Source organism: Rhinoraja longicauda, chromosome 31 (genome assembly GCF_053455715.1).
Source record: "Rhinoraja longicauda isolate Sanriku21f chromosome 31, sRhiLon1.1, whole genome shotgun sequence".
NCBI classification, from domain to species: Eukaryota; Metazoa; Chordata; class Chondrichthyes; order Rajiformes; family Arhynchobatidae; genus Rhinoraja; species Rhinoraja longicauda.
In genome coordinates this window covers 15,921,077-15,948,368 of record NC_135983.1, presented here as the reverse complement: position 1 = coordinate 15,948,368, position 27,292 = coordinate 15,921,077, and the positions used below count along the sequence as shown (strand labels likewise).

The following is a 27,292-nucleotide window of genomic DNA, read 5'->3' as shown; positions in this document are numbered from 1 at the left end:
ATTGTAAAGAAGATGCAGAGGATTTACAAAGGGAAAAAGAAAGGTGAAAGTGGAAACATTTGAATAATGTTACATATAACACAAGGATACCTGCAGATATCCACTGATGGGGAAAAAAAAGTTATTGTTAAACGAGAAACACTAAACTGCTGCTATACGGAGGGTTATGTGTGTCCTCAGACATAAAATACAAAGTTAGAAGTACTAATTCTTGTTACTTTTATATAGGCTACACAGGTGTTATGTACAGTTTTTGGTCTCTTTTGAGACAGTTCAGCGACGTTTCATTCAAATGATTGATTCCTGGGACGTAGCAGTTGTCTTACAAAGAGAAGAACAAGTGAGGCCAATTCCCATTGGAGTTTTGAAGAGCAGTGATTTCAGTAACCACAAAATTCTGAGGGATGCTTGATAAAATGATGGTAACAAGATTACATATTTTCCACATTAATTTTCCCTCTATTCCCACCAATTCTATCATCCATTCTACATTCGGAGCAATTGACAATGGCAATTGATCTACCTACCCACACGTCGTTGGGATGTTAGAGGAAATCAGAGCACACAGATAAACTATAAGCACTGACATGGGGAATATGCAACCTCTGCACAGACGGCACCGCACGTTAGGATTGAATGCAGGCCACTGAAGCCGAGGAAAAAGCTCTACTAGTTATGGCACTATATTGTGAACATGACTCACCTGATTGCAAAATGTAGAGGCATAGCTTCAGGAAAAAAAGAGTCCACATTTAAGACATCACTGAGAAGCAATTCTGCTGTTTGAGAATCATGTGATTATCTGCCTTGGCAGTTAGAGTTTGTGTCACTGAATGTGCTCGAGGCTGTGATTGACAGGTTTTGGATGGTAAGGAAATCAGGAGATTTGGGCAATAGTGGAAGTAGAGTTGATGCCAAGATTAGATCTGCCATGATGTTATTAAATGGAGGAGTGGTTTGAGGGGCGAAAAATTTCAAACAATTCCATTAAGGATTTGCATTAATTTTCAAAAATGATCATCTCAATTTAATGAAAAGATAATCTTTCAGAGGCAAACAGCACAGAATAGACCCTTTGACCCAACATGTCGATGCTGATCAAGTTGCCAACCTAGTTACACCCGCTTGTTTGTGCCTTGCGCATATCCCTCAAATATCGCCTAGCAGTGTATCTGCACGTCTTGTACCCGCCTCTACCACTTCCTCTGGCACCTCGTTCCATATACGCACCACCCTCTGTGTGGAAAAGTTGTCCCTGAGATTCCTATTAAACCTTTCCTCGCTCCTGCTTAAACCTATACTCCTCAATTTTAGTCTCCCTGATCCTGGGAAAAAGACTGTGGCTATTCATCTTATCTAGGCCCTTCACCATACGTCCAGGAGAAAAAAAGAGCCGATCCACCCTCCCCTTGTAACCCAAATGCTCCAGGCCTGGCAACATCCTTGTAAATCTTTTTTGCATCTCTCAGGCTAATGACAACCTGAACTGTGCACGGTGCTCCAAATGTGGTCTTACCAACATCTTGTACAGCTGTCACATGACATCCCAACTCCTGTAGTCAATACCCAGATCCATGAAGGCAAGCGTTTCAAATGTTATCTTCACCATTGTCTGCACATGTCACCACTTTCATGGAACTATGTACCTGCACCCCTTGGTCTTTGTTCTACAACACTCAATAGGGCCATATATTTACTGTACTGTGCAAGTCCTGCTCTGGTTCATCTTAACAAAATGCAATTCCTCAATTTTATCTTAAATAAACTCTATTGACCATTCCTCAGCCCATTGCCCCAGTTGATCAAAATCTCGCTGTAATCCTAGATAACCTTCTTCAGTGTCTACTCTACTGCCAATTTAAATGCCACCTACAAACTTACCAACCACGCCACCTACATTCACATCCAAATCATTCATTTAAATAATGAATAACAGTAGACCCAGCTCGGATCCATGAGGAAGTCTACTTGTTGCAGGCCTCCAGTCTGAAAAACAACCCCCTATCACCAACCTCTGTGTCCTACCTTCAAGACAATTTTGGTATCCCAATGACTAACATCCTGGATCCCATGTTATCCATCCTTCCAGACCAGCCTATCGTGCGGTACCTGGTCAAACACTTTGCTAAAGTCCATGCAGACAACGTCGACCGCACGGACCTCAACAATCATTTAGGTCACCTCTTCAAAGCTCAAATTCATGAGACATAATTTCCCACCTCATCGCATTATCCTCAAACTTTATATTACTTGTTGAAATTCTATTCATAGCTAAAAATTCAAAGAAAACTCATTAAAAAAATACATGACAGAATTTGATGACAATTTCACTGAATTAATATTTTGCCAAACGGATAAAATGTTCATTATTCAAATGTGAAATGCTTACTAATTAGAGATCAAAAGAAAACAGAACAATTAAATTTTGAATAAAACACAATGCTAAACATAGATAAAATGCCCCATGAGTTGCTGACATTTCTGTACAATTATATTCCACCTGACATATTGACAACTTATTATGGATTGCTTAGTTGGTTGGTTAAAAGACTCCACAATGTTCCAAATGTTATTGTGGAAAGCGTCAAGCAGGAGATCAAAAACAAAGTGGCATCAACCAAAGGCGTCATATTCCTGCTACCGGTCTGAGCAATTGTAAAATTAGCAGTAGAATAATTATGAGTTTTATTGACAGTCTTAACTACCTTTTTGCTGAACTAAATGCTTCATAGCAGTACCTGTCCATACAAATTGCTTATTTATTTTATTAGCAACTTCCCAATGTGTATAAAGTGGAACAAGGCTGGGCAAGGAAAGCTTTTCTCCCTTAAAGGAAAAGAGTGACTTTTAACAGGGAAGCCAATATGTTTGCAGAAGGGGAATACATCACCATTCTCAAATCGTGTAAAGTAAAACACACAATATTCTTCATATTTTTTGGCAGTCCCTCAGGATTGAGGATTGTTTCCACGCCAAAGAGTGGAAGGTAGCTTTACGTGAATTCCTTTCAATGGTGCTACCATTAAACACAAGCTACCACATAAACTTGACAGAACAAAGCCGTGGTCCAATGGCAAGGCGATCCTCAACAATTTGAGGAGTTTGTACGTTCTCCCCGTGACCTGCGTGGGTTTTCTCCGAGATCTTCGGTTTCCTCCCATACTCCAAAGACGTGCAGGTTTGTAGGTTAATTGGCTGGGCAAATGTAAAAATTGTCCCTAATGGGTGTAGGATGGTGTTAGTGTGCGGGGATCGCTGGGCGGCGCGGACCCGGTGGGCCGAAGGGCCTGTTTCTGCACTGTATCTCTAAAATCTAAAAAAAAAAATCTAAAATTGAAGACTAATTATTTGTAAACCTCTGGAACTAATTTTAATAAATCTGAAAAAAATGCTTTATAGCAAAATCTACAAGTTTTAATACTTCTCTTGCATTCGATTTGACCCAATTCTCCTTTGTCATCATTCTTTCAAATGCACTCCCTGAAAAAAGATCAAAGGGACACAGAAGCATATTTTTCCCTTTTGAGCTTGGGGATACTTAGGCCTACAAGATTGTCCTGAATGTCATCGTGATCTGTCTACGCCTTGGGATAAGCCTGATTTGTAGACTTTTTAGCACTGCACCATTCAACAAGCTATCCCAAGTCATCAAGAAATTCAAAATTTCCTTTCTAAAATGTAAATAACTGACAAGTTTAATTGAAAACAGCATATCTTAGGATATTAATTAATCATCCATTTACTACAATACATGTGAAACAAAAATAAACATAAAAGACTTTAAGACAAACCATAGTGAAGTGTTGAAAGAAAAGCAGTGAATTGTTTGGTCTTTGGAAAGAAGTCACATCAAGACAATGTGCCCTAATAGCAATCAATTACATTGTTCACTGAATGTGATGACAAGGTGATGAAGATGGCTTATGTCACACTTGTGTTATCAAGCAGCCCCCTGAGTACAAGAGTTAGGATGTCATGTAGCAGCTATGGAAGCTTGTGAGACCACAATATTGTATGCAAGTTTTAAGGTAAGAGGATAAAAGATTTAAAGGGTTGCAAAAGGCAAGATTTTCCACTGAGGATGATGCACATATGGAATAAGTTGCCAAAGGAAATGATTGAGGCAGACACAAGTACAATATATAAAAGACAATTAGACAAGTATTGGCAAGAGAAAACTGAAAAATGTGTGAGAAAATAACATGGAATTTGAAAAGGCATTGATAAAGGAATTTGAAAAGGCATTGATAAAGGAATTCAAGTAACAAAGTTGTTTTAAAACGGCGGCGCTGCCATAGCAGCTGCGGCTTACCTGCGGTCCATTTGTCTTTGTGTTTTTGTTGTTTTTTTGTCTTAATTGTAGTTGTGATGTGGTGTTTTTGTGTTGGTGTACTATGTGTGTATGTGGGGGGGAGGGGGGGAACTGTAAAATTGTAAATAGGTGTCCCTTCCGAACGGAGACCCGACCTTTGTTTTCTGGGCCGTGTCTCCGTTCCTGCTGCGGCCTACCATCGGCCCAACTCCTGGAGCTGGCTGCCTCCAGGGCTCTGGTTCGCAGAGCCCGCGGATCGGACTTACCATCACCGGAGCCGGCCGTCCTCGGAGGCTGCGGGAGCGGCTGCGACTTGCCTTAGGCTCGGGCCGCGTGGATGCCGACATCGGGAGCTCCGGCAGCGGCAGCGTGTTCGCCCGCCCCGGGTTGCGGGGCTTGGGTCACGGACATTTCACCGTCCGGCGCGGCCTAAAATATGCCGCGGGATTTTTCTCTGCTGGGCGGGGGCTTCAATGTCGGGAGCCACGACCGTCCCGACGTGCAGCAACAGCGGCAGCGTGTTCGCCCGCCCCGGATCGGACTTATCATCGGCGGAGCCGGCCTTAGGCTCGGCCCGCTGCGGACCGTCCGGCCCGCTGCGGACCGTCCGGCGCGGCCTGCAACCACAACAACCTGACTGCGGGAGAGGACGGCAGGAGAAGGGAAAAGACATTGTGGCCTTCCATCACAGTGAGGAGAGGACTGGAGGAGACTCACTGTGATGGATGTTTCTTTGATGGATGTTTCTTTTTTTGTGTGTTTTTGGGGTTGTGTAATTTTAATGCCTATTTAATGCTTTTATTGTTGGACTGTGGGTGACTGAATTTCGTCCAATATTGGATGACAAATAAAGCTATCTTGAATCTTGAATCTTAAAAGGAAAATGTGCTCTTGAATGGAGTCAACAATCAAAAATGCACTGCTGCATTAAGCCTGCTGCAGAGCCTGGTTTAAAACTTCCAACATTAGTTCATTCTGTTTATTGCATGTAAGACACGTGTGTCTATATAGAAATCACAGCTGTGCAGATTAATTCAAAATAGTGAACAGATTTTCATCTTCCTCTCATCATATCAGTTCAAGTATATTTTGAAACTAAACTTTCATGACTGGTGCGTGATACATGTGTCAACTTATATTCTATTCAATTTATACAACAATGGTTAAAATAGAGGCATTTTCTTATCTGCACATCTAAAATAATGCTCTAGCTGGATTTATCGAACTGAAGTTACTACATATAAACATTGCTTGTAGTAAGGAGATAGATGAATGGTGAGGAAAGTTGACCCAGAAGAATCTTGCAATCTTGCAATTCTTTATCCAAGTCACAGTATATTTTGCAGTTTTCCATCACTTCACCCTATCAAACACTTCAAGTTATCAGACATAGCATGGCTATGTTAATGAAAACATGAACTGATCTTATTTTATTTCTTCAAATCAGCTTTGTAGAAAAGAAAAGTATATTTTGGATTATGAATTGCAAACACTCAGTTGTCGCTGATAAAAATTTAGTCTGTTTAGTGCCATATGTTGTCGCTGTGGTTGGAAGGACATTTGTTGTAAAAATATGGTGGAATATCAATGGAGACACAAGTAACTGCAGTTGCTGGAATCTTCAGCAAAACAAAGTATTAGAGGAACTCAGCGGGGTCAGGTCGCATCTTTATAGGGAATAGACCGGCAATATTTTGGGTCGGGACCTTTCTTCAGACTGAGGAAGACCCATTCTGCAGAACGGTCCCAATCCAAAATGTTACCTGTACATTTCCCTCCACATATGCTGTCTGACCCACCAAATTCTTCCAGCATTTTTCCCTTTGCCGAAATACCTAGCGTGTCAGAGATAAACATCATTCGGGAGAACAGGAAGCAAAATTTAGGAAAGGAAACCAGAACAATTATATATTTATGACAGTAGTATTGATTTTTGTTGTCACAGTAAGAATGCCCACACAAGCTTTGAGTATTGCAGATATCCGGTTGATTTGCAGGATTCGTAAGCAATATTTTCAAGCAGATTGATCCCAGGTTAACAAATTACCTTCAGTAAAATGATCCTATATTTATCATTCTACCATGGAAGACAAAGCAAAATTATCAAATAAAACAAGTCTTTACAGGGCATGACTCTGCCACAGAAGGTAGTTGAGGCCAGTTCCTTGGCTATATTTAAGAGGGAGTTAGATGTGGCCCTTTTTGCTAAAGGGATCACAGGGTATGGAGAGAAGGCAGGTACAGGATACTGAGCTGGATGATCAGCCATGATCATATTGAATGGCGGTGCAGGCTCGAAGGGCCGAATGGCCTACTCCTGCACCTATTTTCTATGTTTCGATGAGCTTGCACCTGTGTGCTGGAACTCCGACCATGAGAATGCCATTACGGCATGATTAATTCACAAGAGGAATTTGTTGTCTCTTTCAGTTGCAGTTAAATAGATCCTTCAGGTCTGATGAAAGGTCATTGATCTGAAAATGTTTCTGAATACTACCTGAACTGCTGAGGTGTTGCAGAATTTCAGGTTGGCGGTGATGGTTCAGGTCGGGACCCTTTTTCAGACTTCTTCAGACTAATAATACCAAGTACAACCAGCAACTGTTCAGCATCTCCCGCTTAACTAAACTAATTAATCCACTGGAGGAAACATTTGTATAAACATCTCTTGCAATGCTGGGAATAACTAACAAGATGTAATGTAAAATTGGAGGAATCACAAATACTATTTTGATTAGATAAGGTGAACTATCTACATGTCTAATATAAAAATAATCCAAAATATTGTATTATAAACAAACACGAGGGAGATTTAATCAAATTTGATTGTCCCTGCATTCGTCTTGTAAATCGCCAACCTGAAATATCATCATTAGTATTCATTAGTCACTATTCACCATATGCACTTGTTTCATCACAGCCCAAACCCACGAGATTGCTCATTCATCACGTGGCCACATAGAATTAACGATTTGCAGAGAAATTTGACACGATGCTCTCTCAAAATTAATCTTGTATCCACCTTGGGCAGCGGTAGAGTTGCTGCCTAACAGCACTTTCAGCGCCGGACACCCGAGTTCGATCCCAACTACAGATGTTGCCTATATGGAGTTTGTACGTTCTTCCTGTTCTTTCTCCGAGATCTTCGGTTTCATCGCACTCCAAAGATATGCAGGTTTGTAGGTTAATAGACTTGGTAGAAATGTTTTAAAAATGTCCCCAGTGTGTGTAGGATTGTGTTAATGTGTGGGGATCGCTGGCCGGTGCAGACTCGGTGGGCCGAAGGGGCCATTTCCGCGCTGTGTCTCTAAACTAAACTAAAACCTGATTGTACAGGTACATCTTTTCTTGGGGTGGACTTTCAACTGTCATCCTGCATTCTGTTCTCTCAAGTCTGTCAATTTTTGTCTTCTGCTCATTTCCTCATCAATTACCTAGTTACTTTCTCCCTCAAGTCAACAGACTAGCCAAACTCTCAGAGCTGCTTATGTACCATAGCACTGACTGGACAACAACATGATGAAATATTTGTATCAGATTGCAGTCGGACTACCATCATTCACAAGTCCAACTGAACATCATCATCAATCAGTCCTTTGTGTAAATGGAAGCACAGCAATGCCAAAGGCACTACTTGGGTGTCATGTCAAATACAACTTACCACAGTTGTCACAAAGGGAAACAAAAACCTTAAATAAGCACTATAATAACAAACTGTCACCTTGAGTTTGAGAATGGTTATAAAGTCAGGAAACAATCAGATGTGTAAAAATAGTTTAAGATTAAAGAAGTAAACTATCAAAAGATTCTGTATGCATTTTTAACCTATTTGTTGATCTTCAAGGATGAAAATGCTAGATTTGTGGGCATTTTTTTCTTGTCAGGCACCTCACCATCTTCCAAAGCATTAAGTACATGATTTGAAAAACATATCTCAACTCCAATTGAAGGAGAATTCTTCACCCACTGGTGTTAATTTTCCATCAGTGTAAAAATTTGACACGAGCTGGACAATTATGTGGCATCCATTTTCATAGGGAATTTCTCCAGAGATACTCAATAAATGTCTGTTAAATAACATCCTAGATGGAAAGAGACTTCCAATCATTGACATCAACAAAACAGATTTCAACTCTGGTCCTGCTTGACCAAAGATTTCCAGCAGGTCCCAGCGGAAGCCAAAATGCTATCTGATTTTTCTGATCCCTACTGCATTAATCACCTGATTGATGTGATTCCCACCCGGTCCCCTGCAAAAAGTCTATCCCCTACTCCCAATTCCTCCGACTACGCCGCATCTGCGCCCGGGATGAGGTGTTTCAGACTAGGGCTTCCGAGATGTCCTCGTTTTTCAGAAAACGGGGCTTCCCCTCCTCCATTATAGATGAGGCTCTCACTAGGGTCTCTTCTACATCCCGCAGCTCCACTCTTGCTCCCCCTCCCCCCACTCGCAATAAGGACAGGATCCCCCTCCTTCTCACCTTCCACCCCACCAGCCAGCGGATCCAACATATCATCCACCAACATTTCCGTCACCTACAACAGGACCCCACCACTGGCCATATCTTCCCATCCCCTCCCCTCTCTGCGTTCCGCAGAGACCGTTCCCTCTGCAACTCCCTGGTCCACTCGTCCTTTCCTACCCAAACCACCCTAACCCCGGGCACTTTCCCTTGCAACCGCACGAGATGCAACACCTGTCCCTTTACCTCCCCCCTCAACTCCATCAAAGGACCCAAACAGTCTTTCCAGATGAGACAGAGGTTCACCTGCACCTCCTCCAACCTCATCTATTGCATCCGCTGCTCTAGATGTCAACTTATTTATATCGGCGAAACCAAGCACAGGCTCGGCGATCGCTTCGCTGAACACCTGCGCTCGGTCCGCATTAACGCAACTGATCTCCCGGTGGCCCAGCACTTTAACTCCCCCTCCCATTCCCAGTCTGACCTCTCTGTCATGGGCCTCCTCCAGTGCCATAGTGAGGCCCGCCGGAAATTGGAGGAGCAGCACCTCATATTTCGCCTGGGCAGTTTGCGGCCCGGTGGTATGAACGTCGACTTCTCCAACTTCAGATAGCTCCTCTGTCCCTCCCTTCCCCTCCTCCTTCCCAGATCTCCCTCTATCTTCCTGTCTCCACCTAAACATAGCACAAAAAGTAAGGAAATTTGTGTTTGGTAGATTATTTATTTGTTGTAACAATGCTTCTTGTCAATAAATCTTATACCGTTGGAAAGCCTGTTTATTTCCCTTTTAAATGGTGCCACATTTGTAAGGAACATGCATTTGTGGGATGAGCAGCAGAGCTGAGTATGTGGGTTGCGCCCATGAAAAATCTGCCAAATCTTCTCTGCCAATGCCAAACAGCTTATTCTGCCATTGACTCTTGTTTGGTGTTGTTTGGTGGATTGGATGATTGAAGTCTGAAGAAACAAGACATATTGGCAATTTAACAATTTATTCATTTAATAAACGGGAGCCTCAGTAGCGTGTGGAAGAACCATACAGAGCCACAACAGCCTGGCACCTCCTCCTCATGCTGGTCACCAGCCTGGTCACACACTGTTGTGGGATGGCATCCCATTCTTCAACCAGCATTTGTCGCAAGTCAGCCAACGTGGTTGTGTTGGTCACTCTGGCACGAACAGCACGCTTAAGCTGATCCCACAAGTGTTCAATGGGGTTGAGGTCAGGACTGCTGGCAGGCCATTCCATCCTCTCCACTCCCAAATTCTGGAGGTAGTCTTTGAGAAACCCTGCTCTGTGGGGGCGAGCATTGTCATTCAGGGAGGATAGAGTTCTGTCCCAGACTGTGGAGATATGGGATTGCCACTGGTTGCAGAATCTCATCTCGATCTCTCTGCGTTGAGACTGCCTCCAATGATGACAAGCCTCGTTTTTCCAGTGAGGGAGATGCCGCCCCACACCATCACACTGCCTCCACCAAAAGATGTTACTCTATCGGTGCAGCAATCAGCATAGCGTTCTCCGCGTCTTCTCCACACTTTGACCCTATGATCCAACTGCCGTAGGCAGAATCTGGACTGATCGCTGAACATAACGTTCCTCCACATGTTCATGTTCCAGTGCACGTGTTGCCGACACCAGCGCAAACGGGCCTGACGGTGAAGGGCAGTCATGGCAGGCCTCCTGGCAGCCCTATGAGACCGGAGATCGGCTGCGTGCAGTCTATTCCGAATTGTCTGGGCAGAGAGTCGTCGGCCATATCGTCCTGCAAACCTTGACTGCAAATCTGTAGAAGACAGCCTACGGTTCCTAAGTGCTGACAGGGTGAGGAAACGGTCTTCTTCGGGTGTCGTCTTCTTGGGACGCCCACTTCGCGGCCTGTCTCTGACATCCCCCGTTATATGGAACTTGGCCTTCACTTTGGAGATGGTACTAGGGCTCACTCCAAATAATGCCGCAACTTGGTTTTGCGGAACACCAGCTTGAAGTTGCCCTATCGCACGGGCCCTATCCAGATCAGTCAAACGTGGCATGCCGATTCTTGGAGCAGACACCTACTGACCACTGTAGCAGGGCCCATGCTCACAGATGCTGCCAATCAGGTGCCAATCAGGCACCTGATTGTCAGCACCTGGGGGTACCAGAAGCTCAAAACAAGAGTCAATAGCAACAGCAGAATAAGCTGGCATTGGCAGAGAAGATTTGGCAAATTTTTCATGGGCGCAACCCATATACTCAGCTCTGCTGCTCATCCCACAAATGCATGTTCCTTACAAATGTGGCACCATTTAAAAGGGAAATAAACAGGCTTTCTAACGGTATAAGATTTATTGCCAAGAAGCATTGTTACAACAAAGAAATAATCTACCAAACACAAATTTCCTTACTTTTTGTGCTATGTTTATATCCTTCCTTTGTCCCACCCCCGACATCAGTCTGAAGAAGGGTCTCGACCCGAAACGTCACCCATTCCTTCTCTCCCGAGATGCTGCCTGACCTGCTGAGTTACCCCAGCATTTTGTGAATAAATCGATTTGTACCAGCATCTGCAGTTATTTTCTTATAATCACCTGATTGAGATCATTTTACTACATCTGCTACATTTTACAAGCAAAATTCAATTCTAAAATCCAGGATTTTTCCCAATGTGCACTGTTAAGTTTCATTTCACAATGAACAGCTTTTTTCTTTTTAAAGTATTAAGAACACTGTACTCACCACTGTTGGACTTCTTTCTCGGTAACTGTAAAAGAAAAACAAGTTGCCAGATTTACCAACTGGTCCTAATTTATACATGCATTTTATATGCCCCATCTATTCACTTTATCACACGCAAGGAATATTTCATGTACTTCAATATATTTTTAACATAGATTGAATTAAAAAGATTCATCATCCCCTGAAATCAATGAATTTCTGCACAACTCAATCTGACACACCCATTTCCATGTTTTCCAAGCAAAGGAACCAGACTTTCAGTCTTCCATGGAAAGAATATGCCAAGTGTCTGTGCCTAGCAGCAACAAATCATTAGGCTGCAGGTCATTGTATGAATCAAAGCACAGTGACTTAATACACATTAAATAGCAACTAAATCTCGTGTACTTCATTAGATTCATGAAATTCAAGACAATGGAAATGAATACCAAAGATGAATAGGAAAAGTACAGCTCGCACCAGAAATTAGTGCTGAATTACTAAGTCTTCCATTTTGTTTTACTCTCCCTTATTCAAATACAAATCATATATTCTGTGAAAGCAAAAATCGATACAAGGAATGATTATGACTTGAACTTTATTTGCAGTAATTAGTTTATTATCATGTTTATCGAGATACCGTGAAAAACTGTGTTTTGCATCCATACAGGAAAACAGATACATAGAAAATAGAGGCATGAGAGTGAGGTCAAAATAAAAAAAGATGAAAAGAGCAAAGCGCTTGCTCGAGACGTACAACGGGGTCAAAAAATTGGAACATTTTTGAAAATTTACACACAAAATTACCAGTTTCAAGCCTCTTTTAGTGCATTTCAAATTAAAAACAGACATTACAAAATAATGTGAATATGTCACTGTGCACTAATAATATTTTGAAGTAAATTCGCACATTAATTGGTAATCAGACCAAAAAGGTGGGAATTGGCTTTTCTGCTGTGTTTTACATTTTAACCCTGTTTTAATTAATTAGTTATATAATCTTGCACTTAAATTTAATATTTACTCATTACAGTTCCACCGCTGATTTTCTGGCACTCTTGGTTCAAGAGCTTTGCTGGTTTATCCAGCAGGCCAAGGAAGTCGGCTATGGGGATAGATGTGCTGGCTCCAACTGGGCTGGAGTTCCAGAGCCCCGGCCGCAGGTTGCAAATTCAACCCACCGTTAGACGTGGAAGTCCCGATGAGGTCGAGATTGGTTGCCTTGCCCAGCCTAGGTGGCACATTTTCGGGGAGACTTCTAGGGTGCGGGGGATTTCGCGCAGAACCCCAGTGTTCAATACAAGTCTATACATCTTCTATTTATTTTTCATTATTGTTTTCGATCCGATTTCTCCTTTTATTTGGCAAAGTGAATAACGCGGAAACCATGCAAAAAGCGCGGAAAATGGATTTTACAAACTCGGAAATCCGCGGAAACGCGGAAAATTCACATGCCTGAAAATAGGTGCAGGAGTAGGCCATTCGTCCCTTCGAGCCAGCACCACCATTAAATGTGATCATGACTGATCATCCACAATCTGTACCCCGCTCTTCCCTTCTCCCCATATCCCTTGGTTCCGCTGGCCCTCAGAGCTCTATCTCACTCTCTTTTGAATGCATCCAGTGAATCGGCCTCCACTGCCTTCTGAGGCAGAGAATTCCACAAATTCACAACTCTCTTGGTAAAAAAGTTTTTTCCTCATCTCAGTTCTAAATGGCCTACCCCTTATTCTTAAACTGTGGCCCCTAGTTCTGGAATCCCCCAACATCAGGAACATGTTTCCTGCATCTAGCATGTCTAATCCCTTAATAATTTTATATGTTTCTATAAGATCCTCTCACATCCTTCTAAATTCCAGTGAATACAAGTACAGTCGTTCCATTCTTTCTTCATATGACAGTCCCGCCATTAACCTTCTGAACCTAGGCTGCACTACCTCAATAGCAAGAATGTCCTTCCTCAAATTAGGAGACCAAAACTGCACACAATACTCCAGGTGTGGTCTCATCAGGGCCCTGCAGACTGCAGGAGCTCTTTGCTCCGATACTCACATCCTCTCATTATGAAGGCCAACATTAGCTTTCTTCACTGCCTGCTGTACCTGCTTGCTTACTTTCAGTGAATGATGTACAAGGACACCCAGGTCACGTTGCACTTCCCCTTTTCCTAATCTGACACCATTCAGAGAATAATCTGCCTTACTGTTCTTGCCACCTAAGTGGATAACCTCACATTTATCCACATTATACTGCATCTGCTATGCATCTGCCCACTCACCCAACCTATCCAAGTCACCCTACATCCACATGGCATCCTCTTCATAATGCACACTGCCACCCAGCTTTGTGTTATTGCAAATATGCTAATGTTACTTTTAATTCCATCATCTAAATCATTAATATATATTGTAAATAGCTGCGGTCCCAGCACCGAGCCTTGTGGCACCCCACTAGTCACTACCTGCCATTTCATTGTTGTTTGTTTTTTGAATATGTGTGTATGTGTATATGTACATGTGTGTGTACTTGTGAGTATGTGTATATATACACACTGACCTTTTTTCTCTCTCATTTATCATATTGTTTACAGTGTACTATGTTTACATATTCTGTTGTGCTGCAGCAAGTAAGAATTTCAACGTTGTATCTGGAACATATAACAATAAAACACTCTTGACTCTCGACCCGTTAATTCCTACTCTTTGTTTCCTGTCTGCCAACCAATTTTCTATCCATGTCGTTACCCTACCCCCAATACCATGTGCTCTAATTTTGCCCACTAATCTCCTGTGTGGGACCTTATCAAAGGCTTTCTGAAAGTCCAGATACACCACATGCATTGCCTCTCCCTTATCCATTTTACTTGTTATATCCTCAAAAAATTCCAGAAGATTAGTCAAGCAAGATTTCCCCTTCATAAATCCATGCTGACTTGGACCGATCCTGTTACTGCTATCCAAATGCAGCGCTATTACATCTTTAATAATTGACTCCAGCATCTTCCCCACCACTGATGTCAGGCTAACTGGTCTCTAATTCCCTGCTTTCTCTCTCCCTCCTTTCTTAAAAAGTGGGATAACATTAGCTACCCTCCAATCCACAGGAACTGATCCAGTTTCTTTAGAACATTGGAAAATGATCACCAATGCGTCCACAATTTCTAGAGCCACCTCCTTGAGTACCATGGGATGCAGACCATCAGGCCCTGGGGATTTATCAGCCTTCAGTCCCATCAGTCTACCCAATACCATTTCCTGACTAATGTGAATTTCCTTCAGTTCCTCCGTCACCCTAGATCCTTTGTCCCCTAGTACATCTGGGAGATTGTTTGTGTCTACCTTAGTGAAGACAGAACCAAAGTACCAGTTCAACTCGTCTGCCATTTCCTTGATGTCCATATAAATCCACCTGTTTCTGTCTTCAAGGGACCCACATTTGTCTTAACTAATTTTTTCGTTTTCACATACCTAAAGAAGCTTTTACTATCCTCCTTTATATTCTTGGCTAGCTTACCTTCGTACTTCATCTTTTCATACATGAATACAACAGGTAATGCAAATGAGAAAATTAACAGTGCAGAATAAGCGTTTCAGCTACTGAGAAGAAGCAGATTAAAAAGGTAGATTGGAAAATCAGGAATTCATCCCAAGCATACGAGAGGTCAGTTCGTGCAGCTAACAGAACATTATGCAAAAAGGACAGACACAAAAGGATGTGAAAAGGTGCATTTTAACTGAAAACATCCAGCTTGTTAAAATAGTGTTAGCTCTGCAAATTTAAAAGAAGCTTTGGTCCTCAAGAAAGTATGAACAGGAAAAAATTAGTTCATATATTTCCTGAATGAGGCTTTCTCAATGGATCATTAAGTATCAAGATTACTTCATTTCCAACATACGTATTTTTTCAACCGATAGGGTCAGTGTCTGGTAACAAAATAACAATTGGAAAGTAACGATGTAATAAGAAATTACCAGGCTTGCAAGAGGATACTTACCAATGTGTTTCTTCGTTAGATGGGCAATAGCAGGCAAGATACAAATCAATTTGCTCAGTGGAACTTCTCATCCTTTGCAAAGTTTTAATAAAATAAATCTCAGAGTCAGAATGTTTGGCCAAACTTCAGACTAGATATGGCACAATGTGATGAGCCATAAGCAAAATCATTTGTCTGTACACTTCCCTCCACAGATGCTGCATAACCCACCGAGTTCCTCCCGGTTTGCTTTTTACTCAGTAACATAGTATTTTAGACACTCAAATGTTAACTGCCATAAACCCAACAATATCCCACATACATTTAGTTATTCTTCAAACTTTTCTGTTGAGGCAAAAGGCAGAATCAGCTTCTGAACAGAAAGACTATCCCAGAAAAAAACTTCAGAATCATCCATTTTCTAAACCTAAAAACCACCCAAGCTAAACTGAAAACTGAATGAAGAACCTCAAAGCATGCAAGGTTTCCTGCCTATAACACCAAGCCATTTTGAACCATGACCAAGAAAAAATCAATGACAAGGCCATTCAGCCTAGAGAGAGAATACTTTATCACAGCAAGGCAGAGTTCTAACTTTTAAAAATATTTGATCTTCAAAATGTCAGAGACATACAGTCTTTATTGTCCATTGGTAATTGTGCAGGGCATTAAGAAGCAACACCACATGCAGGACAGGCAATAATATATCAGTCATATTGCATTTCTCTGTGCATCAACAAAAATTCTGGTGACAAACTGGCAGCTTTCGTTAATTGTTTCTGCCATGAAACAATTTCATTATAATCCTTCATAGTGCTGCCAATTGTCCCTTGACACTGAATAGTGCTCGAGCTTGTGGAAACATGGGCAAAATGTGAGCCAATTTTAATTTAAGCATAGTATTACTCATCAGACAAGTGTCCAATAGCTAAATATAAGCTATATATATATGCTATAAATTGTAAATCATACAGAGAGAAAAAGGCATCCTCCCTTTATTCCTTTAGGAAGCCAATCACCACAAACTGTGAAATAAAACAAATTAACCAATTATAAAAATGACAGGAAATTTAAAAAGATGCCAGAAATCTGAAATGAATATGGAAAACACTGCAACCAGGCCACGTTTGGGGAAAGAGAAGCTCAGTTACCATTTCTGAACAGGTTCACGAATCTTGAGTATTAATCCTGTATCTTTTCCCACAAATACTGCTTAACCTGCTGAGCATTTCCAGTACTTTCCATTTTATTACAAAGACGGATAAATGTATGACTGTTTATTAGGGCAGCTGCAGACATACCACCAAGTATTTTTAAGTGTCATAATCCTAGTAATGAACATCATCCTTCATCTTCATTTGCAAAGAGAAAACACCTGCCACCCCCCCCCCCCCCCCCCTAAGAATACAACCAGACTAACTTTGGTTTTAATTATAGCTAGTATTATGTCTTAAGTCTGTTTTCTGTCTCCGCTGACTTTGCACAATTCTATTCACCCTCAACTTGTACAGCTATTGAATCCTTAAAAACATCACCAAAACCAGCATGGACCACTCACTTCAATATTGCAAAGAAATCAATTTTACAATATAAACTCAGGACTGTTGGATTATGTAAGAAAATAACTGCAGATGCTGGCACAAATCGACGGTATTTATTCACAAAATGCTGGAGTAACTCAGCAGGTCAGGCAGCATCTCAGGAGAGAAGGAATGGGTGACGTTTCGGGTCGAGGCCCTTCTTCAGACTGATGTCAGGGGGGCCGGACCTGGTAAAGATGAGGGAGTGGGGGCCTGGAAAACAAGTTATCGAGGAGATGGAGAGCATGCGAGGTGTCTTGGACGTAGGTGGGGAGGGATTTGACCGGGGGGATAGGATGGAGTCGTGGTAGGTGGAAATAAGTTTGGTGGGACATGAGCAGGCAGAAACAATGGGTCTGCCGGGACAGTTCTGTTTATGTGACAGGACTGTTAGATTGCTCGTTCCTGACCATAAGTACGACCACTGTATTTTCAATTTCTTATTCCTATGTCCAAAAATTGACCACAATTTTGTGCACTAGATTCTAATTTGGAAGGAAAATAAGAGTTTGATGTTCAGGTCTACCATGTACATGATACAGTAGGGTAAAAAATCCACAGATTTGTGAAATTTACTTGAGCTTGACTTATAGAGAACATCCTAGACAGGCACAGCAATTCTCGGTTACATTGGATTCCTTTCAGGAGTTTCTGGAAACTTAAAACATTGCTCCTCAATCAACCTGCCTCCACCTGTACAAAACTGCCATCAACATTTAAGATCTAGAGCAAGACGCCAGAAAACATGGATCTCTTCACACATATCAGGATAGTTCGTCTGTTTGTTTTTATGTCTTGACTGTTTTTGTAAAGCGTCTTTGAGCATTTGGAAAAGCGCTATATAAAATAAATGTTTATTATTATTATTATTATTATATCAGGAATCACTTCTGCAAAAATACAGGCACAGGTGTCAAAATTAATCAGTGCAGCGTTTGGTTATGTATGGAAAAAAATGTTTCATCAAGATATCAGGCTTGGCATTAAGCTCATGATCCCCATTTTCCTGTACTCCTCAGAGGATGCAATGGCCACAACGGGCAGATCAATGCACTGAAAAGGTACCACCATTGGTGTTTTAAAAAAGTATTCCAAATCCTTTGACACAATAAGCTACCCAATATTTATACTGACACCAGCTCCTGACATCAGCACTCTACTCCAAGGTTTGTCATGGCAAAACAAACTCTAGGACAGAGAGGATGCTTAAAGGATCTTCTCAAACCTTCCTTCAAAAATGCAACATCTCACTGATTCATGGAATTACCTCCTCTATGACTATTTCAAATAGATTGTGACATCCGGCAAACATGATATCTTCGGTGGGTGCATGTTGAATCAATACAAAAAGTGAAATAGACCAGAACCTCCAAAGCCTCCACCAACCAGCCTCATCCAACGTCTTCTACTCTACCTATGAGAATCTCATACGTCTTATCAACCTCCCCAGAAATGGAGAGAGAGCAAATCATCCATGACTTGTCACGCGTCCTGAAAACAACTCAAGCTTATATTGGGAACTGCTTTGTGCTGAAAATCCATAAATTCTTGGTGCAGACTAGCCCCATTAAAGGACTTAAAACCTATGCTTTTCATAACCGCAGTAACAGGCTGGGCCCAGAGCCAATTCCAAAGATAATCAAGGTTCAATTAAAGTTATTTCACTTATACCGACTCATTTATTTCGTTTTTTAAAAAGATACCACTTTTCTTGAAGCCAATGTTCTTTAATTTATTATCAACGAAACAGTCTTGAAGTGAAAGGAGTTAATTAGATTTGAGGGCAATTTACTGCAATGGTATTCTGTACAGCCTAGATTTTCAGTTTTATTCAGGGAAGATCAGAATGAGCATCTCTAATTAGTGTTGTTATATTAAGTATTTGTGATAACAGTATCTGTACTTGCAATAAACCACATTTAGCACAGAATGAATATTATCACTGATAGTCCATTTCATTTTATCTGTTTTAAAGTGAAATTTACATGCCTCTAATTGTTAAAAGTTTTAATTTCATTAAAAGTGTTGAAACATTAAAATGTGACACTTGATTCAAGTACTTTTTAATTAAATCTATTAACTCAAGGCTCTGAAATTATGGTTCAAGTTTGATGATTTGAGCAGCTCTAATAAGGCTCCTTTTACCTTGGATTGTACAGCTTGATACAAGGGCAGATATGCTCATCTTACTTCTAGAATTGAGCTCTTGTTCCATGTATGGATGAAGATAGTGATAAGATCTAGAACTAAATGGTCTGGTATAGCCCAAATTGAACATCAATGAGCAGATAAATGGAGACACAAGAAACTGCAGGTGCTGGAATCTTGAGCAAAACAAAGTGCTAGAGAAACTCAACAGGTCAAGCAGTATCTGGGGAGTGAATGGTCAGGCAACATTTTGGGTTGAGGTCTTTCTTCAGCAGATTATTGGTGAGTGTGTGCCACTTGGTTGTAAAGTCGATAACGTCAAATTGCTGTTGATAAAGAATAGTGATTGAGTGGTAATTAACTGGATTGGATTCATCCTGCTTTTTGTGAACAAGTCTCGCCAATGCCAGGTAGATGTTGTAGAATAGCTTGGATGGAGGCACAACTAGATCTGGAACACAATTTCCCAGTACTGCAACCAGAATGTTGAGTCAACCATTGACAGCCATTTCATCTTATGTGGTAAATTGAATTGGCTGAAGAATAGCCTTTGTGATGGTGGGTTCTCAGAAAGCAGCTGAGATAGATAATTTATTTGATACTTCTAGCTGAGTGTGGTTCTGAATGTTTCAGCCATGTCTAACGTTCACAGGCTGGATCCCTCAATAGTTGGGGGTGGAAATGTTGAAGACTTCTCCTGTTTACGGTTTATTTGTTCACCATAAAGCTTGTTGATTTTGGCACAATTGCAGAACTTTCATTTGATCTGTTGGTTGCGAAATCACTTGACCCCGTCAACTGCATATTGCTTCTGCAGGTGTGGTTTAGCACAGGACATGCCCCGATGTTGCCGTTTCACCTCATTTTTTATCATGCCTATTGCTTTACCAGCAAGTTCTTTTGCATTCAGCATCAGACCCAAGTTAATTCCATGGCCAGGAAGTTAGATTATAGTCATGTACATTTCCACTGTTAAAAATGTTCAATTTGGGGTCTTCCAGATATGTTCTGAAACTCTCTCATTTAGCACAATTGTAGTGGCACTCAATACCCCATGGGATATGCCTTCAGCATGAAGATACTTCTTTGTCTCGACAAGAACTGTATGATGGTCATGGTCATGTCCTACACTGCCCTTTTGGACAGATGCTTCTCCCACTGGTAGACTTTATTCCAGTTAGGATTCAAATAACTGTACACAAGCTCAGTTAATAAAATTGGTTGCAATCATAATTTGAAAGTCTTCATCAGATGTGAATCAGAATTTCAGCAGCATTGGGGAAAATATAAGTCAATTATATCAGAAAATGAAAACGGCGAATACATTTGTTTTTCGGTTGGCAATGGACAGGCAAGAGGGTACTTTTGCACATTTAGTCTTGGGAAATGAGATGTTTTTGATAAAGGCCAAGCAGGAGAGCAACAGGTTTTCTTTACCCTGTGAAAATGGCTTATCCAACATTGATTATTAGACAGGCATTTGAAGAGGACAGGAATGGGTCTGAACATCACAGGCTAAAAATAGAAACTTTCCTCATGTTTACATTGCAATAACTCACGGGAGTAGAGCTCCTAACCAAGCCTAATTGTGATATGAAAGACATTTGTCATCTTCTCGTTTTCAAGATTTTTAAAAGCATTACTTGTAGCTGTCTGTTCACAGAAAAAGCCCTGGGTTGAACAGCTTATGCAGGATTTACTCTTCGATCTCCATTGTACCATTTCCACAAACAGTATTCTCCATTTTATAAGTGCACTTATGCCAACATAGGGAATATTAGAACCAGTGAATTGCTTTGAATGAACAAATCAAATTCAATTTCTATCACAGAGGATTCAATTGTTTTTGCTGGTGTTGAAGATGTCAGGCTGAATTTATACTGGCAAAGTGTTAAAATTCTCTGAAACATTAAGACCAGAAGCTAAAGGAAATAATACTCCAGCAATTCAACAATAGAAAAGTAAAAAATGTAGAACTAAAATATTGTATTTGTACAGTATAAAGTAAATATACTATACAAATACAATATCATTATATATTCAATTAACATTACATCACGTGCAATATCAAAATGCAGCTTGGAATTTGGACTCATGGCTCTGGGTTTTCAGTAAAATCTTATAAAACATAAAACCACAAAATTCCAAAGTACAACTGCATCAGTCACACGAGTTATCATGACAAAGCTCATCCTACCAGGAAAATAGTTAAAGACTCCAATGAGATTCCACATACTTCTAAACTTACAACTGTTTGCGTATTTTTGTTTGGTTGCTTCTCAGTATAATGCTTATGCACGTCACTTTGGAACTTAAAAATACACACCAAAATAACTAATGCGATTATAAGCGTTTAATTTAAAATCATTAAAACCATGTGGACTGCAGACTGCTAATTAAAAATAGTTTTCTGCGATAAAACCGATTTTCAGATATATGAATCAAACGGTAGCAAGTAATTTTTCTAAGACATGTGTTCCATGACACTGCACAAATACATGCTTTATGGCCGTTTATAAATGGTGTTCAAAAGCAAATAAACAGCTGAAGAACTGAAATTTAAATCGAAAATATTAGAAATTTTCAGATTTATGTGCATGGGGAAGAAAAAAGTGAGAATTAGCATTTCAGTCTGATGAAAGGTCATCAACTTGAAACATCAATTCTGTTTCTCTTACCAGATTTGCTGATAATTTCCAGCATTTCATTTTTATTTATATTGTGATATAGGACTGGGCATACACAGAAAATCAAAGATAAAGAGTTCCTGGAACTAGAGAAACTGAAGTTCCCACAGAAAAGGTTTGCATTTCAAACATTTGCAGTGAACTGCTGTTTTACTATAAATGGAACTGCATGTCATTGAGGTTAGTTCCAAGTCCTATCTTGGCAATTCCTGATAAATATCTACATGCATGTAGTGGTTCAGAAGGCAATCACACTTTGCATGAATACGATCAGTTTCCATCATCACTTGTGTCAAGTGGGCTTTATTTACACAAATGTACCTTGTGATTCAAAATTAATCACTGCAAGTTTCATGCAAGTGGTATTTTACCCAATATCATGTCCTTTTAGGTACTGGTTTTATTATTGTTTAACGGTGTGTGTTAAGGCTTTTAGAACATAATTGGTTATATTTATGTTTACTTAAAGGGGCACTGGTACAAAGGGGGGGGGGGGGCTCAGTAAAGAACACATACACAATTTTTGTAAGGTCTGTGCCCCAATCGCTTAAGAGTATACATTTCACAACCTTCATATGTTCTGAAGCCTTTTACAATAAATGTTGTATGTCTGAAGTAATCATCGCAACGTAGTTAACGCAGCAGACAATTTATACATTACAACCTCCCACATAAAGCATTTTAATAATGTCCAAATCATATGTTCTTGTGATGTTGACAGAAGGATAAATATAGCACAAGATGGAGATTCCATCCAGATGTTTTCTTCCAAATGGCAATGGGGAATCCTTTGTGCCTACTTGAAAGAGCAGATGGTCCTTGCATTAACATTTTAACCAAAATAACAAACCTTCTTAAATCCAGTACCTCATCAGAAGTGCACTGTTGTACCCAACTGCTCAAGCCTCTGGAATTAAGTCAAAATCCAGACATTTTGGAGATTGATGTCAAACAAAAAACTTTCAGCAAAAATCATTAAAAGACTCACGAAGCAGTCAACTCTTGTTTGTCTGTTTTTTATGCCTCTGGAGTCCTCATGCAACTGGTAATTTCAAGAGGTTTCTTCAAAAACATACATTTGAATTTGGCACGCCAGGTTCTGCTACAATTTTATTCAATGTGCTCTTTCATGTGATGGTGGCTAGTCATTCATTTGGTTCAATGTTTCAGCATTTAACAATCAGTTAAGGCAAGAGTGTTTGATTGTCATTTGTACTGGGAATAGAAAATGAATATTTTTACTTGCTGCAGCTTTAAAAGCACATTAATGCAATAACACAAAATATAAAGTAATACAATCAGGTACACTCGGTAAACAGGCCATAATAGTGCAAGCCAAAGTGTGTAGCGCACCCTCTACAAGGTCCACTGTAGGTTGGTGCCATGATTGGGTTGTGGTTAAGGTTGTGCACTACCAGTTTAGTTTATTGTCACGTGTACCGAGGTACAGTGAAAAGCTTTTGTTGCGTGATAACCAGTCAGCAGAAAGACAAAACATGATTACATTCAATCCATTTACAGTGTACACCATTTACATGAACACCATTTACATGATAAGGGAATAACATTTAGTCCAAGGTAAAGCCAGCAAAGTCCGATCAAGAATAGTCCAAGGGTCACCAGAGGGGTAGATAGTAGTTGGGCACTGCTCTCTGGTTGTGGTAGGTTGATTCAGTTGCCTAAAGCTCATGTTGTCGACCTCCCCGTGGTGAGCCCTGTCAACTGACCTCAGTCAGGCGAACGACAACAAACAGAGACAGCAGAAGCAGCTTCATAACTTCTGTTGCCTCAAACGCAAGAAGAAGAAGATTCAGTTGCCTGATAACAGCTGGGAAGAAACTGTTCCTGAATCTGGTGATGTGCATTTTCACACTTCTATACCTATTGCCTGATGGGAGAGGGGAGAAGAGGGAGTGGCCAGGGTGCAACTCGTCCTTGATTATGCTACTGGCCTTGCCGAGGCAGCGTGACGTATAAACCGAGTCAATAGAAGGGAGGTTGGATTGTGTGATGGTCTGGGCTGCGAACACAATTTGCTGCAATTTCTTGCGGTCTTGGATGGAGCTGTTCCCTAACCAAGCTGTGTGATGCATCCTGATAAAATGCTTTCTATGGTGCATCTGCAGAAGGTGAGAGTTAGAGGGGACATGCCAAATGTCCTAAGCCTTCTAAGGAAGTGTAAGTGTGGTTCAAGGTGTTAGTGTGGTTGAGGTGTTAGTGTGGTTCAAGAGCCTGATGGTTGATGAGAAGAAGCTGTTAAAGTCAATGTATTTAAGAGTTTATGAATGGAATACTAGTGAGATGTGAAGTGGTTTGCTTTGGAGCGATTTTCATACAATCATAATCATATTCATACTTTATTAGCCAAGTAACATACTTGGCTAATAATTTTGCAACATACGAGGAATTTCATTTGCCATACAGTCATACCAATAAAAAGCAACAGAACACACAAAATACATTTTAACATGAACATCCACCACAGTGACTCCTCCGCATTCCTCACTGTGATGGAAGGCGAAAAAAAGTTCAATCTCTTCCCTTTCTTCCGCTTGTCCTCCAACCTTCTCGGGGGGCCTCTAACCTTCCGTTGACGGGACGATCTTACTCACGTAGACGGCGGCGGGCCTTCCTCGTCGGGGCGGTCAAGCTCCTGTATCGGGGGCAGGGGAATCTCAGCTCCCTCGCGCCGGGGCTAGTCGAACTTCGTGCGGCTTCGGAGCATCCCAGCGTCGGTCTCAACTCGAGACTGCAAGCTCCTCGATGTTAACGTCCGCAGGCCGCGGTTGGAGCGTCGATCCCAGGCATGGATCGCACGCTCTGATGGTAAGTCCACGCCCCACGGAGGGGCTCAAAGTCAGTCTCGAGCAAGGCCTCCAGCTCCACGATGTTAGGCCGCAGAGCAACTGGAGATACGATCCGGAAAACAATCGCATATCCGGCAAGGTCAGAGATTGGAAAAAAAAGTTGCCCCCGACCCCCCCCCCCCCCCCCACACATAAAACAAACCAGAGAACATTAAAACATACTTTCTAAACACACCAAAAATAACAAAAAATGACAAAAAGGACAGACAGTAGACGAGGCTGCCATCAAAGCGCCACCCGGTGGATACAATTGGCATATTCACACAGTCGGTACCATCCCAATCCCACTGGATGGCTGAGTATACTGTAATTTGGTTGACAAATTTAATCATATAATTGTGAAGTACATTATTTTTTTAATAAACATTGCAATCGCAGCCATTTACTTGAGGAAGAAGGGATAATTTAGATAGTAATGGGACATTAAGCAAGTGAATCTGGTCACCCGGTTACAATATGGATGTCGAGGCTTTGGAGAGGCTGTAGAAGAGGTTTACAGGAATTCTGCCTGGATTAGAGGGTATTGGACAAACTTGGATTGTTTTCTCTGGAGCATTGAAGGCTGAGAGGAGATCTGATAGGTTTATAAAATGATGAAGTAAAATTATAGATAGGGTGGACAATCTGGACCTCTTTCCCCAATGTGGAAATGTCTAAGACCAGAGGGCCGAGCTATATGATCAGAATATTTATCATCTGACGTGCAAAATAATCATAGTACCTTTGTGACTGCTCCAATTTCTAGAATTTCTGGTCAATGGCAACTTCCAAAAATTCTGATAAAGGGGGTTCAGACAACTGAACACCGTGAAGATGGATAGATTATTTTGTCTTCCAGAGTTTTCGCTTCGCAGTTAGTACCATTGCAACATCATGCATTAAGACTTAATCCTGCTTTCAAGTGCAGCAATTTCACATCTTCAATCCAGTACAGAATCTTGCAGCAACTTTGTGTAGGAAGAAACTGCAGATGCTGGTTTACACTGAAGATAGACACAAAATGCTGGAGTAACTCAGCAGGACAGGCAGCATCTCTGGATGTAAGGAATTGGTGATGTTTCGGTCTGAAGAAAGGTCTAGACCCGAAACGTCACCCATTCCCCGGGTTTGAATGAGGGTTACGGAATCTGTGACGCAGCAGCTCTGCCTGCTGGGCCACCTGCCTCTCTGGGGATGAATGGGGAAGTTCATGGAGTCGCATTGTCTCATCATCGGCTAGGCTGCTGACCATCCTACTGAATGTGATCAATGGCAAAGTTGAAAATTAACCAGTGGATTCCATGACTGCATAGTTGTCTGTAGTCTGCATGCAAACAGCCCATGGCAGGTTCACTTTGTTCATCTGATTGCTGTGCTTCTATAACCACTGTGAAAAACATTGGAAATCCACTGTCATTATGGAAGCGCAGCCCTTATAGATGCCCTTGAATTCTGCTAAGATGCTGTTTTGCATTTTGTAGAAAAAGCCTTATAAAATTCACCACAGCACTGCATGTATCCATTTTGTCTAACCAAGACCTTTTTCAAGTTAATCAAGTATAATTTGCCCATAACAAATCGATGCTGGCTCTCGTAGATGTCCTACATAGCGACTATAAAATGTAATTTTTATTTAAACCAAAAGCATGAGACAGTTTCAAGCAAGAAATAACACCCACTGATGCAACATTAAATGTTCTTCAGGATGACTTTCAGTAAAGTTTATGTTATTTCACACTGAAGAAAAAAATATCTTAGCTTTACTCAAATTATGTGGAGGGGGAAGGAGATAAAATATTGCAGTATTTTCCAAATGAAATCTAGGATCCTTTGGAAGTTTAAGGGTGTGTCAGCACAGCTGCACACACACTCTTAAACTTCCAAAGTATCCTAGATTTCTTTTGCACAGCTGCACACACACATATCTTACACAGCACGGGATGGTTACACACTGCATTAGCTGGGAGCTGGGTGGAATTCTTAAACATCAGTTTAAGAAGAATTGTGTTTGGCAAAGTGAAAATAATCAGGTAATCTACTTGCTCATTATTTGATAATCCTTATGATCAGCATCTTTCTCATCTGTTGGTGCTTCATGTGCTCCCTTGAAAGCTGCCGGGGCCCTGGCTTCCCACATTCCTCGAGGGCCCATTGGGGTCCCACGTTCTTGTCTTCCTTTGAAACCCACCGGGGCCCTATTTCCCTGCACTCACTTTAAACTAAACTGGATTCACTGGAAACGTTATGATATAGGGTATCCCTGCATTACAGCTGCTTAGGTAACGGAAATTAGCCTTGATAGAATTCATAAATCACCACCCAAATAACTGTTGTAGAATAAAATTCATCCTCACTGAATTTATACCAAAAAAAAATTTCTGTTCAACTCACTTTTCTTGTACACGTGCAGACGATGCTGCTTCGTTTTTAATGGAAAATATCAATAAGAATGCTACCCACTTAACGCAAGAGACGCCTGTACTGTGTACTGTCTAAATAAGAGCGACTTAATGAGAGCGCTGAGGGTATTAATGGGATTGCCATCCAATAATCTGGAAAATCTGCAGGTCTGGCGCAGAAGA

At 41.1% G+C, this 27,292-nt stretch overlaps 1 protein-coding gene across 2 annotated transcripts in view; it reads right to left on the bottom strand.

The window, feature by feature from the left end:
• LOC144608384 (neuronal calcium sensor 1) overlaps positions 1-27,292 on the bottom strand; it is a 49,082-nt gene that overhangs the window by 16,204 nt on the left and 5,586 nt on the right. For both annotated transcript variants that reach the window (XM_078426094.1, XM_078426096.1), the window contains exon 3: positions 11,498-11,522. In XM_078426094.1, coding sequence (XP_078282220.1) covers positions 11,498-11,522 — 25 coding nt within the window. The remainder of the gene's footprint in view (positions 1-11,497; positions 11,523-27,292) is intronic.